This window comes from Gymnogyps californianus, chromosome 4 (genome assembly GCF_018139145.2).
Source record: "Gymnogyps californianus isolate 813 chromosome 4, ASM1813914v2, whole genome shotgun sequence".
Classification (NCBI taxonomy): domain Eukaryota; kingdom Metazoa; phylum Chordata; class Aves; order Accipitriformes; family Cathartidae; genus Gymnogyps; species Gymnogyps californianus.
The window spans coordinates 64987174-65003718 of NC_059474.1; the positions used below are offsets into that span (position 1 = coordinate 64987174).

Consider the following 16545-nt stretch of genomic DNA (forward strand, 5'->3'; position numbering starts at 1 on the left):
TCTCTAGACCCTTCACCAGCTTTGCCCTTCTCTGGACTCACTGCAGCACCTCAATGTCTGTCTTGTAGGGAGGGGCCCAAAAGGGAACACAGTATTCGAGGTGCGGCCTCACCAGTGCCCAGTACAGGGGGATGGTCATTTCTCTAAGTCCTGCTGGCCACACTAGTTCTGATACAAGCCAGGATGCTGTTGGCCTTCTTGGCCACCTGGGCACACTGCTGGCTCATATTCAGCTGATTGTTTAACAATACCCCCAGGTCCTTTTCTGCTGGGCAGCTTTCCAGCCACTCTTCCCCAAGCCTGTAGCGTTGCATGGGGTTGTTGTGACCCAAGTGCAGGACCCGGCACTTGGCCTTGTTGACTCTCATACAGTTGGCCTTGGCCCATCGATCCAGCCTGTCCAGATTCCTCTGAAGACCCTGCCTGCCCTCAAGCAGATCAACACTCCTGTCCAACTTGGCATTGTCTGCAAACTTACTGAGGGTGCACTCGATCCCCTTGTCCGGATCATTGATAAAGATATTAAACAGAACTGGCCCCAATACCGAGCCCTGGGGAACACCACTTGTGACCAGCTGCCAACTGGATTTAACTCCATTCACCACCACTCTTTGGGCCCAGCCATCCAGCCAGGTTTTTATCCTGGTCTCCAAGCATCTTGATGTGTTAGCATGATGAATGGTGGCTTTCGGCAACTCCCCAAGAAACTAATATTGTTCAAGAGTTACCCTAACATGTTTGTTTTCCTCTTGATTTGTTACAGTCAGCAAATTTTTGAAAGATGAAAAAAAAAGCTGAAGTGTGATGAGTAACTTATATCATCACAAAAAGCAAATGTGTATCTTGGAGATGAGCTGGCATTGTTTTCAGAGCTAGTGCTGGAAACATTTCAGAATTAAGCATCAAGTGTTGTAAATGTAGGTGTGAAGAAAAGGAAGCCTGTGTTAGTGACGAAGAAACATGCTTTGTTTAATATAGCACTGTATCTTTCTGGTAGTGCTACAGAGATGACCCAGATCCAGGTCCACGCATACTCCTTGCGACTTCATGCTGTAGGGGATGAGCTGAGTTAAAATGAGTGGTAACATGAGTAACACTGAAGTAAATTCTGCACGTTCAGGTTTGTAAAAAGAGAAGCCCCAACAATGAGGGTTTTTTTTCCTCTTTCACACACAAACTAGAGAAATCTGTTCATGGGGTTCATGTTTCAAGGTGTCTTTGTCCAAGGCAGTAGTTGCAGGCTTGTGAAATCCCATTTAAATAGGGAGAGAAAGAAAAATCAAGAAAGCAACAGTGTAGAGCAATGATGTCCATATAGAGAGATGGGCTGTTTTTGGGGGGAGGGTGGCGAGGCTTCTCTGTTGCTTTGAATACAATAATATGAAATACTAAGGCCCTCTGAATGTGGGTGATAACCTCCTTTCCCTTGGGCACGCTGATATTCTGCTGTGCAGATAGTGACTTACATAAAACACAGACTCTTCTTACTGTAAAGGGAGTTAATAAGAGAAAGTAGATATTGCTGGTTTGTTCTTAACATTATTTTATGCTGTTAATGAGTTCTGTCATTCATAGCAGGAGGAATTTATATTCTCAGGATATCTTGCCTCTCTTAAAGTAGATGCTGAATGAATTGAACTATGTAAACATGAACATGCTTAGCGCAGTTTCAAAGTGGCCGCAGATTCAGCAGCCATTTTTGGATTGTTTCTCTTCTGCTTTTGCGGCTGTTTCTCTGAAGTGTTAGTCCTAGTTAATACAACTGTCTCTCTTTTTGTAGCCTACTTAAAACCTGGAGAGTGCCTGATGTTGCTTTGCTACTAGCTGGTGCTTTTTTCAAGTAAACAAAACAAGAAATGTTTACCTTAAGTTTTGTGTAGGTAAGTAACATGTGCATGTCTCCTGTTTCTGAATCATTTACTAGGTGAATAACTTAACTTGGTTTTCACTTTTTTTTTTTTTTTTGGTGGAGCAATGCCAGAAAAAGATGTTTACATGGTTTCAGCTAGCTTTCAGGTTGCTGAAGATAACCAGTTACTTGCTAAAGTGCTCTTGACTTTAGTTCTGCTTCTCACTCAATTCGCATAGCAGATAAGTGTGAGGAGGAAGGCTACCCACTATGGCAGCATGCAGTTATGCTCTATGTTGTGCAGATTTCAAATGCCTTTTATGTAATGACCAGAAAGATACATGTGAACACAGAATGCTTTTAAAGAAGGTGTATTCACCTTTTAACTCTGGGTTATAGTAACAGAGCCTGAAGACTGTGGGTGCAATACAGTAGAGAGTTGCATCTTTGGCTTTAATGGTTCCTTCAGTACAAGCTGGAAAAGTAGGTGTTAGCATCCATGCACAGATTGACCTTTTAAAGGATAAGGACCACATGAACTTATACCGTTCCTTCATATGAATTAATTTCAGAGTCAAGGGGTAGTGTCTTGGTGCTGGCTTAGGAATTTGGGGACAGTATTCGCTTAGAGCTTATTGGAAAGGGCAGTGCCACAATGGCTTTATTAGTGTAGTAGAGCATAATTTTTCATTTACTAAAACAATTTAGATGGCATAACATACTCACTACTGCTTTCTGAAATATATAGGAAGGATTGTGGACTCTATTTTTCTGATGCAAACTTGGTTTTAAAAAAGTGAAATGTTAATTCCATAAGTATGAATTAGTGCTTTTGCTGGGCAGAAGATGGAAATGTCAACTACAAAGTAATGGTGCTTATTTTGAGTTGGCTTTTTCCGTGGAAAGACACACATCTGCTTTTAAAAATTTTGACTATATTGTCTCCAGTATTCTAACATGGAAATTTATGTCAGTATGGTTAATGTTTTTAAGTGACAGAGGCAATTACCATTTATATAAAACATTTCTGAACAGCATTAAAACTATACTGATTTCTGTTTAAAAGTAGGTCTATTTTAAGTTTAGGTCCTGCCGGGGTTGGCATGCAGAGAGGACACAAATCTTGGCGCTGGTGCTGAGTTTAGTAGGAATGGAAGCGGATGCACCCTTGAGTGTGCCAAGTTTGAGCCTTTGGTTCTGGCTTGCCTGTGTTTATTTCAGTTGGGATGGTGCCAAGATACTCGCTGAAGCTGGGTGGGTGCTTACTACCTATGTACAGTACGTGCCTACCTGCTTACTGTCCATATGCTCTTTTGGATGCATACAGTACATGTGTAATGTGAACACATAGCCATTAAAGTTGCCCCCAGGTGTTGCACTGTCCATGAGCCGCTGGAGCGGGTGAGAAATGGACGTGGTAATTCTGAATTTCAGTGCAGGCAGGTGCTGTAATTCTGTCAGTTCCTCTGAGACACTGGGGTGGGATGCTCCCAAGCACAGATTTTGGTGATGCAGTGGTCCTTCTCGGGAACACATTTCTAAGTGTGAGATGTCTACTTCAGAGGATCTCTCAGCAGAATACCAAATGCTGCTGTTGCTTGAACTTCTTTGAACTGAAAAGGAAACACATTGCATTGTACTTAACAAAGCAGAAGGAAGTAATTTTGCATGAAATGTTAATAGTAAATATGTGAAAAATAAGTCCATAGACTTCTGTTTATAAAATGTGAACTAATGTAAGACTTAAAAGGTAATTATGGGGTGGGTTGAGGTGGGTTGAATTTTCCTTTGTTTCCACTGTGGCTTCTGTGGAGGCACCCAGAAATAAGGTTCTTCCTGCTCTGAACATCTGTGTATCAGGAGAGATGTCGCCAGCCAGCACTTGCTGTGCTAGCCTCTTGTTGCCAGAGTTGGGACTTTGCTGGGGCTGTATTTGCTCTGAGCAAGAGATTAATTTGAAGTGCGATGCAGGCAGCAAATGTTCCTCTTCCTTCCTCCCACTCTCCAGCAACCACAAACCCTTTTTGCAGAACCCGTGTTCTCCTTTGATTTAGAAGAATTGCAGCAGGTTTGGGAGGAGGCTTTTGCTGCCGTAGACAAACTAGAATGTATTTTTCCTGCCTGTCAGCATACTTAGTGAATGTAACTTGTAACATCTTAATTCTCTTGGTCAATTTTACAAGGAATGTGGAAGGCCTGAACTGCTGTGAATAGGACAACATGGGAAGTCCTGTTGTGTTGGATTTCCTAGAAGAGCATGCAGCCTCGTTCCATTCTCAGTGATTCACTGTCAGAGAGCTGCTGACATCTGTACTCGGATGCCTTTTGCCATCAGTCTTTGAGAACAAAGAGTAGTGCCAGAGATTATTTTTATACTTTGAGAGATCATCCTTGGACACAACTCTTAATCAATTCTTTTGTAAGTGAAGTCAGTAAGTGCTGAAGTATTCACCACTCACGTGGGAATTAAGTTACTTTTAAGCTGTCCTTACGATCACTTTCTCCATGTAAAGTATGAAGCTGTAAACAGGGTTTGAGGTTTTTCGGTGTCAGATATTCAGAGGCAGTGTAACACATCGGTTGGGAGAGACATCTGGGAGTTGGAATATCTTTTTGCTGTTCCAGATGCTGCTTTTGACTTGCTCCCTGACCTTTTCACTGCTCATTATTTCAGCTTGTGAGACTTGCCAACTGTTCTGCATTTCTTTGTCCATCTTGCATCCCTTGACCCTTCAGCTACCAGAGGCTCTTTTCTGTCTTGTCTGTATTTTTGTATGCTTCTCCAGATAGTTACAGCTGATTTTCTGCTGTATGGAATTTTTCTCTAGTATTGCCAGTTTTACAGAATAAGACACCCGAAGTGGAAGCCCGGGCAGAAACCTGGAAGATGAGGGACCACTCCAATCTAATCAGACCTTCACTTTTCCAGTCACATTGGTAGCAGCAACCTTGTCTTGCAACTGTGTGCTACCATGTGAAGAAAAAGCTCAGGACATATGTGCATAATGAGTAACATGCAAAAGTGTAACAGAGACAATTTTATCCTTGTAAGTTGCTCCCTAAACCTTTAAAACTCTTTTTCTGTGGCGTGACATTTTGTAATCACTGCAAAATCAGACATTGTATATCTGCACTTGAGAAAGGATAGTCAGACAGATTGTACGTAAATCTTGTATCGGTTACACAAGTTTTCTGCAGATGGAGTCCATCTCAACTCAGAAAAGGCAGTGGGATTAGGAAGTGATGGAGAGAACACAGTGTCATTTCTAGGTGTCAGAAGAGAGTCTGTAATGGACAAAGTGCTCTTAGCTGTGCAATTTCATTATGCCTCTTGCTGCCACAACAGTAGTGGAAGGACAAGAAATGGTTTGTCTGAATGTTGCTGCATGGATTTAAACAGAATAGGACCTAATAGCAAAGGCAGCAAAAGTTAACCTATGGCAATTACCCAAAATACTGATCTGACAGCATGATGCTGTTGTCACAGAACCGCTGCAGTTGCTTTGCTTTACATAGCAGCAGCTGACAGATATGGAGGACACTTTGAAATACTTTGTTACCCAGCTATCTCTACCAAGGAAGCCAATAGGATTTTGTTGCTATATGGGGAAGAAATAAGTCCTAGCAAGTAGAGAAATGATGTGTTTAGGAGTAACTCTGAGCTCCATTCAGTGCTGGCTGGAGAAAGGACAAAGGGGAGGCAAGAGGTTCTGACTCTGCAGTCCCCCCATCTGCCAGCATTGTGTACCAAAGACCACAATAAATACAGAGGCACTCCTATTGATCATTGCTATTTCAAGGGCAATTGCAAAGTGTCTGGCACACTTCAGCTTCCTATCCGCCAGCTTGGGCTGAGTGCTGTCCTGAATGTAACAGGGCAGAAGTTTTTTGAGAGACTAGGCTGTTACATGATTCCTAAAAGATAGGTCTGATGCCTGTCAGTGACCCTAGACCATGGGCAGATTCATACTGGGACAAATGCAGCTGGTACTGTGGGATTATGGGGAGGGGAAGTGAACTAGTGTCCAGACCTCATCTATAGGGTTTAAACTGTGCGCATGTGTACTAACACTAGTCAGTCACAACAACAGAAGATAAATGCGCACACACAAAAGCTGACGTTTTCAAAGGTGCCTGACAGAATTTGTTAACTAATTTCTGTTGTAATTCACAAGAAGTTGAATACCTTCTTAAGTTCTTTATAAATTCTCTAGTCTCATTTTATTTGGGCTATTTATAGCTGTGCTTGAATTCCTGTAAGCAAACAGTCGACTTGTAAAAGTTTGGCTAGTGTAGGAATATCTGTAGTATGGTTCTGGCATGGAAATGCAAATCTTGTACTAAAGAGTTATATTTGACCAAAACCTCAATTTTCTGGCAAAATTATTGGGTGTTGGTTTTGGAACTGATCCCAAAATGCATTGAAAAGTAATGGAAGTCTTTCCCTTAGCTTCACTGGGCAGTGGATCAGGCCTTCTACAATCTGACTGCTGATAACACCTCTCACAATTTTTTATTGCCCAAACAGTAATTATTTAGGCCTTGGAAGTGAAATTCTTTCAAGCACAATATCTTCAGGCTGTCCCTGATAGGACAAAAATGAGAGCGGGGAATGCAGAACAGCCAGATGTATCTGTGATTAGGAGTGTTACTGCCAGTAGTACAAAAGGTTTCTCAGATGTCTCAGAAAACCTGGATAAAAGTATAATGTCTGTTCTAAAGGCTTGTGGAGGAAAGCTACTGGCAAGTGCACTGCTGCAGCTTTTGAAAAAGAACAAAACAGGAATGCTTTAAAATCTCTTCTTACAGTGACAGAACTTGAGACATGCTCCTTGCAATGTGCATCTTGTAAAAATGGTTGCTAAGCACTAGCAGAAAGTCAACTCTCTTTTAAAGTATTTTTTTTTACCTCTTTGACATGTTTTTTCCTTCCATGTGCAATATTCTGTTGACACAACAAATGAGTAGCAACTGATTTGAAGCACCCTGATGGTGTGAAATAGGCCAGTCTTTTGCTTCCTGCAGCAGTTGCTCACAAACACAAGCCTGTGTTGTAGCAAAGATTCAGGAGTCTTGAGACATACTATGAGTAAGATAAATGCAGACAATGTTTTCACATACTAAATGGTTTTACAAAGTTGTTACTCAGCCAGACTAAACCAAGAAAAATCAAAAGGAAATTCACAGGTCAGAGGCAGCACTCCATACCTGAAAGATACTGATAACCTTAAACTTAGGCACTTATGCTCTATATAGCTCTAAATAAGTAGGAAGGAACCCCAAATTAGACAACACTTGGAAAGTGAGTGATATCTCCTCATGTAAGTGGTGCAGTATTGAAGTAATCTAATTTTATATAGAACCATTGTGTCACAAAGATTTTTATGAATTTTGCACATGTATATTTGTGTGTGTATATATATTTGGCAGATATGTTCATCAATGACCAAGTCAATTGTTGCTGCAAAATTGCAGCCTTTTATCTGGATATCTGTTAATGTGTCTGACATGGAGAAGTAATCTCCATGCAGTGTTGTGTTGCTTGCCCTTTTGGGAGAGACCTTGTGACAGGCTAGAGCAGTACAGTTCTGGGGCAGGTGCTTTGGTGGCTTCTCATCTTTACCCATTTTGTGCCAGGCTGACATTGGGCTGCAAAGGACCTGATACAGCATCTGAGCAACGGCAAAGGTGAAGAAGAGTTGCTGGAAGTGAACGCTGATGATGTTTTGCATACTTGAAATGTGCTATCTTGGCCATGAGAAATTTCAGTGAGAATAAAAACATACTGCAAACCATCAGGTTTTCTTGTCAAACGGGTCATCTTGGTGCAATCCTGTGACTATTCATTGTAACTGGATTTGCTGTGCTTTAATGACTTTCTCTGAATATTTCCTGGCAAAGTCCTGGGATCCGGGGGAGCTGCCCAATTCTGTGTTTCAAGTATTGAATGAGCGGTAGCTGAGGAGAAACACTTCCCTGCTTTCTGTGCGTGGCACTGGCACAGCCCTTCCATATTGGCGAGGAGAACGTAAGCGCAGTTATTTGCCTTCTAGACAGACTAGTGAAAGAGGCACATGCCCTTATGGGAGCAGAAAAAGGTTGGATTGGGGCCAGCAGTGGTAGATAGTGATGGGCTCTGGACCAGGAGATGTTGATGCGGAGCCAGTGCATCAGGGAACATTTCTCATTTTGTTTACTTTGCACTCTCGATGTCCAGACAAGCCCGGGAGAGTTAGCCCACAGCCTAACCCAAACAAATAGACCGTGTAGCATTTGTTCAGTTCTGGTCATTACCTAAACTGGATGTTGGCCAAGTCAGTAGAGTTGACTCTGGCAGCAAGTACAAGTTGTGTTTCCCGTTCAGAAGATGGGTTTGAGGAATATGCTCATTTAGTGCTTGAAAATGCATGGCTTTCTGCCTCGTCTTATGAGAGCGAGAGGACTTGGAGTATGTTAATTCCACACTTTGTCATGTGTTATTTACATACTGTTTGCACCTCGCTGTTCTCTGCATCAGTGCCAGCACCCTGATATTTCTGCAATTTATTTTTATGATCTTGGTGTTGAAACAGCTGTAAAAACAACTAGTGAAAGTGAGCCAGTTGCTGGAATTTCTGATTCCAAGTCTGGTTTGTAGTAGGCAGATTCTGAAAGAGAAGGAGAGACGGAAAACAACAAATAAACTTAATCTCATGACTAAATACAATTCCTCTTATCAAAAACAAGTTAGGTGGCTGAAATTTTAACGGCTGAAGAGAATTAAATCACTAGTAAATGAAATAATACAACTGTTTTGTACAGAAAGTGTCCAAGGATATATTACTGCTTTAAAGGAGATCTTACACTTGCCTGTGAGGACTTCGGAGCAGTAGAATGTCATCTCTCCTACACCTCATTTGTTTTAGTATTGCAGAAATAGTTTAAGATATAAATTTTATCAGACAAAGAGAATGTAGATCAATTAACATTTTCCCTGGCTAGCTAAAATCCAGATACTTAGTTTGTACACTGGTATCAACACCAGTGAAATGTGACTTTGTGGAACGAAATTAAAAATGGCCTTTCATCCAAGTAGTTAATTGCTTTTGACTTTGGTATTTAGATTCTTGTTTGTGGTCCAAATGTAATAGAGTCCTGGTGTTCTTAACACTGCAGTGATACACATAATTACTGTATTTAAACTCTTCCTTTGTTCCTGCCTTGAGGCTGGCCCAAGCAGCAGAGATAAACTGATCAGGTTAGCTGAAGCTGAGAGCTGTGATTTTCTGCGGTTGTGCAGCAAGGAGCAGGGGATAGTCTATGCGTAGTGATATTATTCCTTACTTTTTTCACTTGCGATAACTTACCTGCTGTTTACAATGCTTTCCTTAAAATATTTGCTAATTCACTTTCTAAGGATGTGAGTTGGAGGGCTGCTTCTTGGCATCTACTTTGGCCCAGCCAAAAACCAGCAGCATCCAAGAGATTTCTGCTCATATTCAAAAAATGCCAGTTACGAGTTGGGTGCATTTCCTTTTGGAGAGAATGATCTCATATAGCACAGATAAGGCTGTCCTTATTCCTGACACGTTTTCACCATGCACAGTGATAAGCAGAGGTAGGGTACAGGTAAGTTTAATAAAGCCTGCTGTGTATGGATGAAGTTGGTTCTTGGAGGTTATCTGATCATTGCTTATTGCAAATATTTTCACTTAACCTGTCTTTGTCCTCCTAAAGAGCTAAGGTAACAAGTGAGAGAGCTTGGGATCCAGGGATAAAGCTGTAGGGGTTTCAGAGGCTGCTTGGCCACTGCTTTGTTGCATTCATAGTTAATTATTACAGTGCAAAGTGAATGAAAAATATTACAAGAGCCCAGACCACCTTGAAGTGTGAGCAGACGTTTATGAACAAGGCACTGAGAAAGCAAGCTATTAATTTTTCTAGTGGTAGTTGAATCTCCGTTTGCATCTCCAGATTGGAAGGAGGCAAGGTTCAGTTCAGAAACTCACTGCAACAGCTAATACACTCTGCAGCCCCAGAGCTGCAATTTTCAGAGCGTGTACTCTGATAGTACATAACCCTCACAGAAACCCTGTCAGTGTGGTCTGAGGGTTTATCAGCTGGTTCATTCATGTTAGGATGTAATTGTAACCCCACGCACAAAAAATAAATCTTTGTCTGCTCTGCTGAGGGTCAGATGTGTTTGTATGTTTTGCAGGGATACTTTGCTCAAGTAAATGTTACAGTACAAGTGTTCTGGGTGACTCTAGGTGAACCCTAAAGAGGCAGGAGAAAGATTTTCTTTTCCTTTTTCTGAGAAGACCAAGTGATTTAAGTTTTGATCCTACAATTTGTGCTTTGCAGTGAAACCTCTGTGCTCGTGTTGAGGCCCATTAACCTCAGTGGCACAGGGCAGTTAAGAGTTTTAATCATGGAGATCGGATTCCAGGATCCAGCCCAAAGCAGGGATGTGACAACAGACTGTGTGCGGGTATTAAAAGCAAAAGGGGTAAATGCATAGCAGAGATGGCAGCTGGAGAAGTTGTTCCAAAGAAGGGTAAGTGTGAATGGTAGAAAGAAAGGAGCTAAAGGAAAAATGGGCTGAAAACCACTCCTGACTGGAATCTATTGATCTATGTATTTCTTCTTGCTTGATTATATTGCAATTTATTTTACAATGATGTAACACTATCCAGACAAAGTCCTTGTATTAATTATCAGAGGGGTGGTCTCGTCTATCAAATGGATGTGTATCTCAGTTTCTAATCTACCTTAGAAGCTGAGCACATACCTTTGCAACGCTGATGTCTGTTACTATGTTCAGTAACAGTATTGTTGCTGTGTAGGGGACCGGAGCAGGAGTGCCAGGCTTGGACTCACCAATCTACTTTGCCAAAGTCAGAACAGGAAGCTTTGGTCTAGATATTCTTAGTCAGAGATGTCTCCTGCCTGCAATGTCTAGAATATTTTATTCTTTTCCCACCCTGATGTTTAGAAAGAATAAATACATTACCTATGAAGCCAGCTTTCCCAGGCCCTCACAGCTGTGCAAGTTCCCAACTAGGCAAGAAAGGCTGCCAGTGGTAGTCTAGAAAGAAAAGAAACATGTTGTTCTTCAGGCACTTACAGACAGTGAAATTGCACCATTAATTTTGCACACTGCAGTGTTTGTGGTTATAATGACTATAACATCAAATGTGGTACATCTTATTCTGTTTAGGTATACACTATTTGGCACATGTAGGTCTCGGTTTGATGTGCATTTAAACTGAAAAGATCAGAACTTGCAGCTCAAAATCCTGAGTTTGTTGAGCTCTAGACTTTATAGGGGATCAGAAAGAGCCTTTTGACCATGAAGGTTAAGCACATGACTGCATGATTGTGTGTACAAAATCCATCGGGAAGATTCATGACTGTCCAGAGACAGTTAAAAAGTATAGTTTTAACAAGGCCGAAAAGCCACATGAAACTTTGTCAAGTTTAATTCCACACTTCAGCTCCGGTTTTGACACACTTCTCGTGCCTTGAGTTGACGCACCAAAATTCTGCATGATGTGCAAAACGTCTGTAATAAGTGTGGCTGGACACACACCCGCTTCAGTCAGGGGATTGCTTGTATGAGGGAATACGCGTCTGTTCTTGTATTTACTGTCACCATTCCATTAAATGGACTTTGGTAAAACAAAACACGCAAAAAAGCCTGCTTGTCTGGTGGGGTATGTTAAGCCCCAGAGAAGCAGAGGCTTCTTTAATATTCCCTGAAAGCCCCAAGGTTGTCAGGGAATATTAAATGGGGAGGTCCGGTAGTGAGAAGCATACTGCTTTCCTTAGTCTGAAGACATACTGTAAGTTCATTCCTTGTTACTGCCTGTAATCCAGCAGAACTCACCTCAAGAAACAGCTGATGTCTTCCTCAGTGCTGGTTGAAATATCTTACACTGTACTTAAATCTTTTGCCTCTTGCCTGCTTTTTAGAATCTCAGTTCATTATTGTTATTGTCTTTTATAGGCGAGTAATATTCTCTCAGCTGATGGGGTACTAGTATGAGAATAAGCAGGCAGATGGTAAATGCTTTTCTAGCACACCTTTGTAGTCAGAGGGGTGTTTCTTTTCCAGCTGTGTTGAAAGGAGCAAGTTACTGCCTGGATAATAATCTACTTATTTTACCTTTTCCTCTTGTTTTCTCAACAGGAGAGTTGCCCAGTCCCAGTATGGAAGAACACAATGGCTCTGCAGAGACTCCCCCACCGAGCCAAGGGCGGCACAGTGCTGTTAAGTGTGGGTGGCTGCGGAAGCAAGGAGGCTTCGTCAAGACCTGGCACACACGCTGGTTTGTTCTCAAGGGTGACCAGCTTTACTATTTCAAAGATGAAGATGAAACCAAGCCTTTGGTAAGTGAAAGGAGGAGATAGGATGGGAGGTGAAGGAGGAAGATCAGTTAATGCAAGCAGAATTGTCTGGTGTTTAAAGAAGCAAACCTCTCCGTCTCTGTCACTGAGTCAGTACAACTTGGGATTTTGATTACAGTGAACGCAAAACTGAGTCAGGCCTTGGCGGTTACTGTGGTTTCCCCGTCAGGCTTGTTTCTAAAACTTCCTTTTCCAGGTCAGGTTTTCTCATTTTAAAGGGAGTGAAGTGTACATGAAGTTCAAGTAGCAAAAGTCTGTCAGATGGACTTGACTGAGGCAGATGAATAAGCTGTATTTGAAAAGGTACTGCTTATTTTTCTGCTGTTTACAATGTGGAGTATCCCTGCTTTGTGTCTTCCTGAATGGGAAATCCCATAAGACTGTAGCCTGAATACTTTGCCATCTGTAATGTGGAACAGACTGCTGTCTGCTGCCTGGTTCTGTTGTGGTGATTTACTGCTCCTTAATGCTCATCTATTTTCCTATTTATTTAGCTTTTTCACCAGCATGCTTTAGGGCCGCCTATCTCTAGAGTGCCATAAGAGTAGAGTAAATAATGCTGCCTCTCAGGTCAGGGCAGGCCTGAGCCTCTGTGATAATAAGTTAAGAGAGATCTTGTGCTAGCACCTATAGGAATATGATAATCCTGTGTATTAATCATTTCCTAGATGCTTGTGGCTTCAGAAAAAGCTCTGACATCTGTGAGTTACCTCTGTGCAGATATTAAAATATAACTCATAGTTTTTATGCCTACTAAATTTTTGATAGTGTACCTTCATGTGGAATTTCACAGGGAGTTCTCAGAGATGCAAAGCCCGTCTAATCTAGCTTCCTGTATGGAACAGGTCACTGTTACACTTTGTCAAGCTTTACAGTTTGCATTATGGTGTATGTGTTAAGAAAACCATTCAGTCTTGAGGTAATTGTTCCCAAAGAAGTTTCCTGTACAAGTTAATTTCACAGCCTTGGTTGCTGTTTGCCCTTAAAATTATCCCAGATAGTATAGGTTAATTAAATAACACACTGCATATTTACAAATTATATGTTAGTATGACTACTTTGAATATGAAATAGCTAATAATTTCTGGGAAATCAAAGGTATCTTTCACTATATATATTTTGTTAATCAAGAGTGTAAAAAGCAGCCATCAAAATAAAAATGTTTATGGGCCAGAGCCTGGGTTTCCAGAATACAACTCTGCTTCCTAGCACTTGACATCTGCCAGTATGTTTGCATGCAAGGACTTAATTGCTTTTTGAGAGGTTACACAATGCCGTATTGCACGGAGCTTTGTACAGCACTATGGAGCCCAAATTATCATCTTGTCTGTCTGCCACTGATCTGTGGGATGACTTCAGAAGATCCTATTGACTTTGCTGCTTCCGTTTTATGAAATGGAGGTGGTGATTCTGATCTTCTCATACCTTTGACAGGTTAGGTAGCAGTTGATGAAATAACTAAAAGTTTGTTTGAGTTTTCCACTTAAGTAAGTTCATAAAGACACGCAGAGATACAAAGTGGGGGAGGGAGAAGTGCCAACAGAAGTGTAACTTAAAATATGCCAATAGGTTTGGAAAATGAATGGGCCTGTCCAAATTAGGATCAGTCAATATCTCACCTTGGTGTAGCTTTGGAATGTTCTGAAGCAAACTGCACAAGTGTCAGTTCCTGAAATATGTCCCAGGTTCAATGCCATGTACATTTAACTACATTGAAGGGTTTGCTGCATTAACTTTGACAAGAAAATCGCTATGACCTTCTGGGAACCCTGTTGTTCTTACTGTGGAGAGCTAAAGCAAAGAACTCCACTGATACCATGAATTTTCAGTGCATAGGGATATCATTAGGAAATGGTGAGCAGTATTTTGTTATATTATTCTATTAGCCATGTAGTATTGGATCTATATTTAGGATAAATACGTGTTTATTCACTACTGGATTGTACAGTCTGTACAATGTACAATTGTACAATAATTCTTTTAGACAATAATATAGTGGAAGAGAGTTAATGAGGTTTTTTTCCAAATCGGATTGTAATTTTTATTTTGTTTACTGGTTGGTTGTGTTTGGAAGGAAGCAGAGAGCAGTGATTACTTGTCCTGAGGAATGCTCTAATTGCATGCCTTGTGTATATATGTTTATGGAAGGTGGAAGAACTATAGCAGGAGAGGACAAGACAAGCCAGTGAGTTTATGTTCATAGCCTTAATGCGAATTAGAGAAAAGCAGAATCCAGTTTCTGGTGTGAATTCAGCAAGTGTCCTGAGCACCAGTCTGCTTAACATTTGGGCTTGGGTTCTGTCCAGTCTGTACCAGAAATTATGCCATGAAGTTTGCATTTTTGAAAGTGATAGAGAAGTGAATGAATTTCAGAAAAATATTACTATCAGTCAGACTTTATTCTACAAGTGACTGTGTATAATGGGAGTAAAGAAAAGAAATAACATCTTGTGTCTAAACCATCAGTAAATACTTTGGAATTCCTGAAGCATGCTCATTTCCTGCTAGTAATATAGGTAGCTACCACATACACTTTAGTCAATATGTGTACATCTCCTTGGTGTCAGACTATTAAATTTAAAAGTCATTAACTGTCAGTGTGAGTGTGGGGAAATGTCTCCGCCAACCTGTGTCAGATGCCTGCAGGCACTCAGATCTAGTGAAGAACAACAGAAGAAAAAGCAGTACACAGCTGTTAGTCTTATAGTCAAGGTCAGTGAATTGTCATTGATTCTTTATCATCATCAAACACAACAATCTTTCCCTTGTAATGTTTTGTCAGTAAGAATAGCAGCTATCTTTTGCTCTGATATCCTTGAAATGTTTCTGGAGATCTGGCAAAGATGGTATTTCTGTTTACTGAAGATGTGGGTATGGATAGCAATAATCTAATTAATTCCAGAAGACAAAAAAACTAACAAATAAGTGAGCAAGCCATGTGAAGAAATAAAATCTGATTTCTGATAATTCTGTGTAATTTTTACTTCTTGGAAGTGATACTGAATTTTGCCTTGTTAATTCTTTTTACTGTCTTGGTAAGTCACCTTACTCCTGACAGCCCATTGTGCTTTAGAAAGCTAGTATTGTGGTAGATCTGAAGGTCAGCTATCCAAGCTTGAAATGTGGGCAGCTGAAAGAAATCAGCATTTAACATTCCCCATTTCACAGTACAGCTGTGTTTAAATGCAGCCCGTGAAAACGTATTTCTTGCTTTCTTCTCTGCCTATGGTTAACTTCTCCAGTTGTGTCTGGGTTGGCATGGTCTTAATTGAAGATGGGAGGAGGAAGTCAGTGCCTTCTCAGTGAGACAGCACGCTTTTTTCTGTGGTTTTGTGAGCAGCAGGAGGGAGCTTCCAAGCATCATCTCCTTCTTGCAGCTTTGCTGTCGCACTCTTCCTGGTGTTACTGAGGAAGTGAGTTTATGGGAGCAAAGCTAGGTAACCTGTACTGATGGAGCATCATTGATATGAGGTTGTAAATGAACCAGAATGGGCAAGTTCATCCAGTCAAAACAGTGTTTTTGGCTTAGGCACCTATTTAATGTCGTTGCCACTCATCTTGGTTTATGGACTTGAATTTGAGGTGTGTACAGTAGAGAGATCTTGAAAGAACTATGAACTAGCCTTCAAGAAATACTTGTTGGTGTATGCCTGAAAGCAGACGATGATCTGCTATTTCAGTTTATATCCCATCCTGAACATTTTGGTGTGCAGTTTTTATCCTCTAGATCTTGTTAAGCTCTTAACTATTTGGCATAAGTAATGCTAAACAGTATTCAGTGGCTCACAGGATCTTAGACGAACTCTGGGAAGGGACAGCAGATTTGAATGCTAAGGTGTGAATCCTAAATGTGGAATTTGATTTGGTTTTTGATTGAACCTGAGTAAGTGGCAGCTGGAATCTTAATTACAGGTAACAGTTTGTAAGGGAAAGACTGTCTCTGATGTGCAAACAGAATATATTTTGAAGTATTGCTTTCCGGCAAAATATGTGCTTCCCATTTAATTCAATTTGTGTAAAAATTTCATTGACAGAAAAATCCATTTAATGGCATTAATAGGAAACATGACAAATTTCAGTTGCATTTTTAAATTAAAATAAATCTTCTAATGAATGTGTTAAATAGAAATTAATATGATAATTACATAATTTGAAACTTAGCCTGTCAGTAGGGGAAATCTTTCAGTATGAGTATTGAATATTATTAAAGATTGAGCATCATGCTTTTTTACGAGTTAAAAGGGAATGTATAACATTTCTGGGTGGAGGGAAAAAACCTAATTGTACATGCACTTTAGAACTGCATC

General features: G+C 40.7%; 1 protein-coding gene across 4 annotated transcripts in view; it reads left to right on the plus strand.

Annotated features, from left to right (window-relative positions):
• ARHGAP24 (Rho GTPase activating protein 24) overlaps positions 1-16545 on the plus strand; it is a 259411-nt gene that overhangs the window by 58444 nt on the left and 184422 nt on the right. For 3 of the 4 annotated variants that reach the window (XM_050895326.1, XM_050895327.1, XM_050895329.1), the window contains exon 2: positions 12021-12220. In XM_050895326.1, coding sequence (XP_050751283.1) covers positions 12041-12220 — 180 coding nt within the window. In that variant the 5' untranslated portion in view covers positions 12021-12040. Of the gene's footprint in view, positions 1-1830; positions 1881-12020; positions 12221-16545 lie in introns of those variants that run through there. The other variant, XM_050895328.1, reaches the window with a different exon arrangement.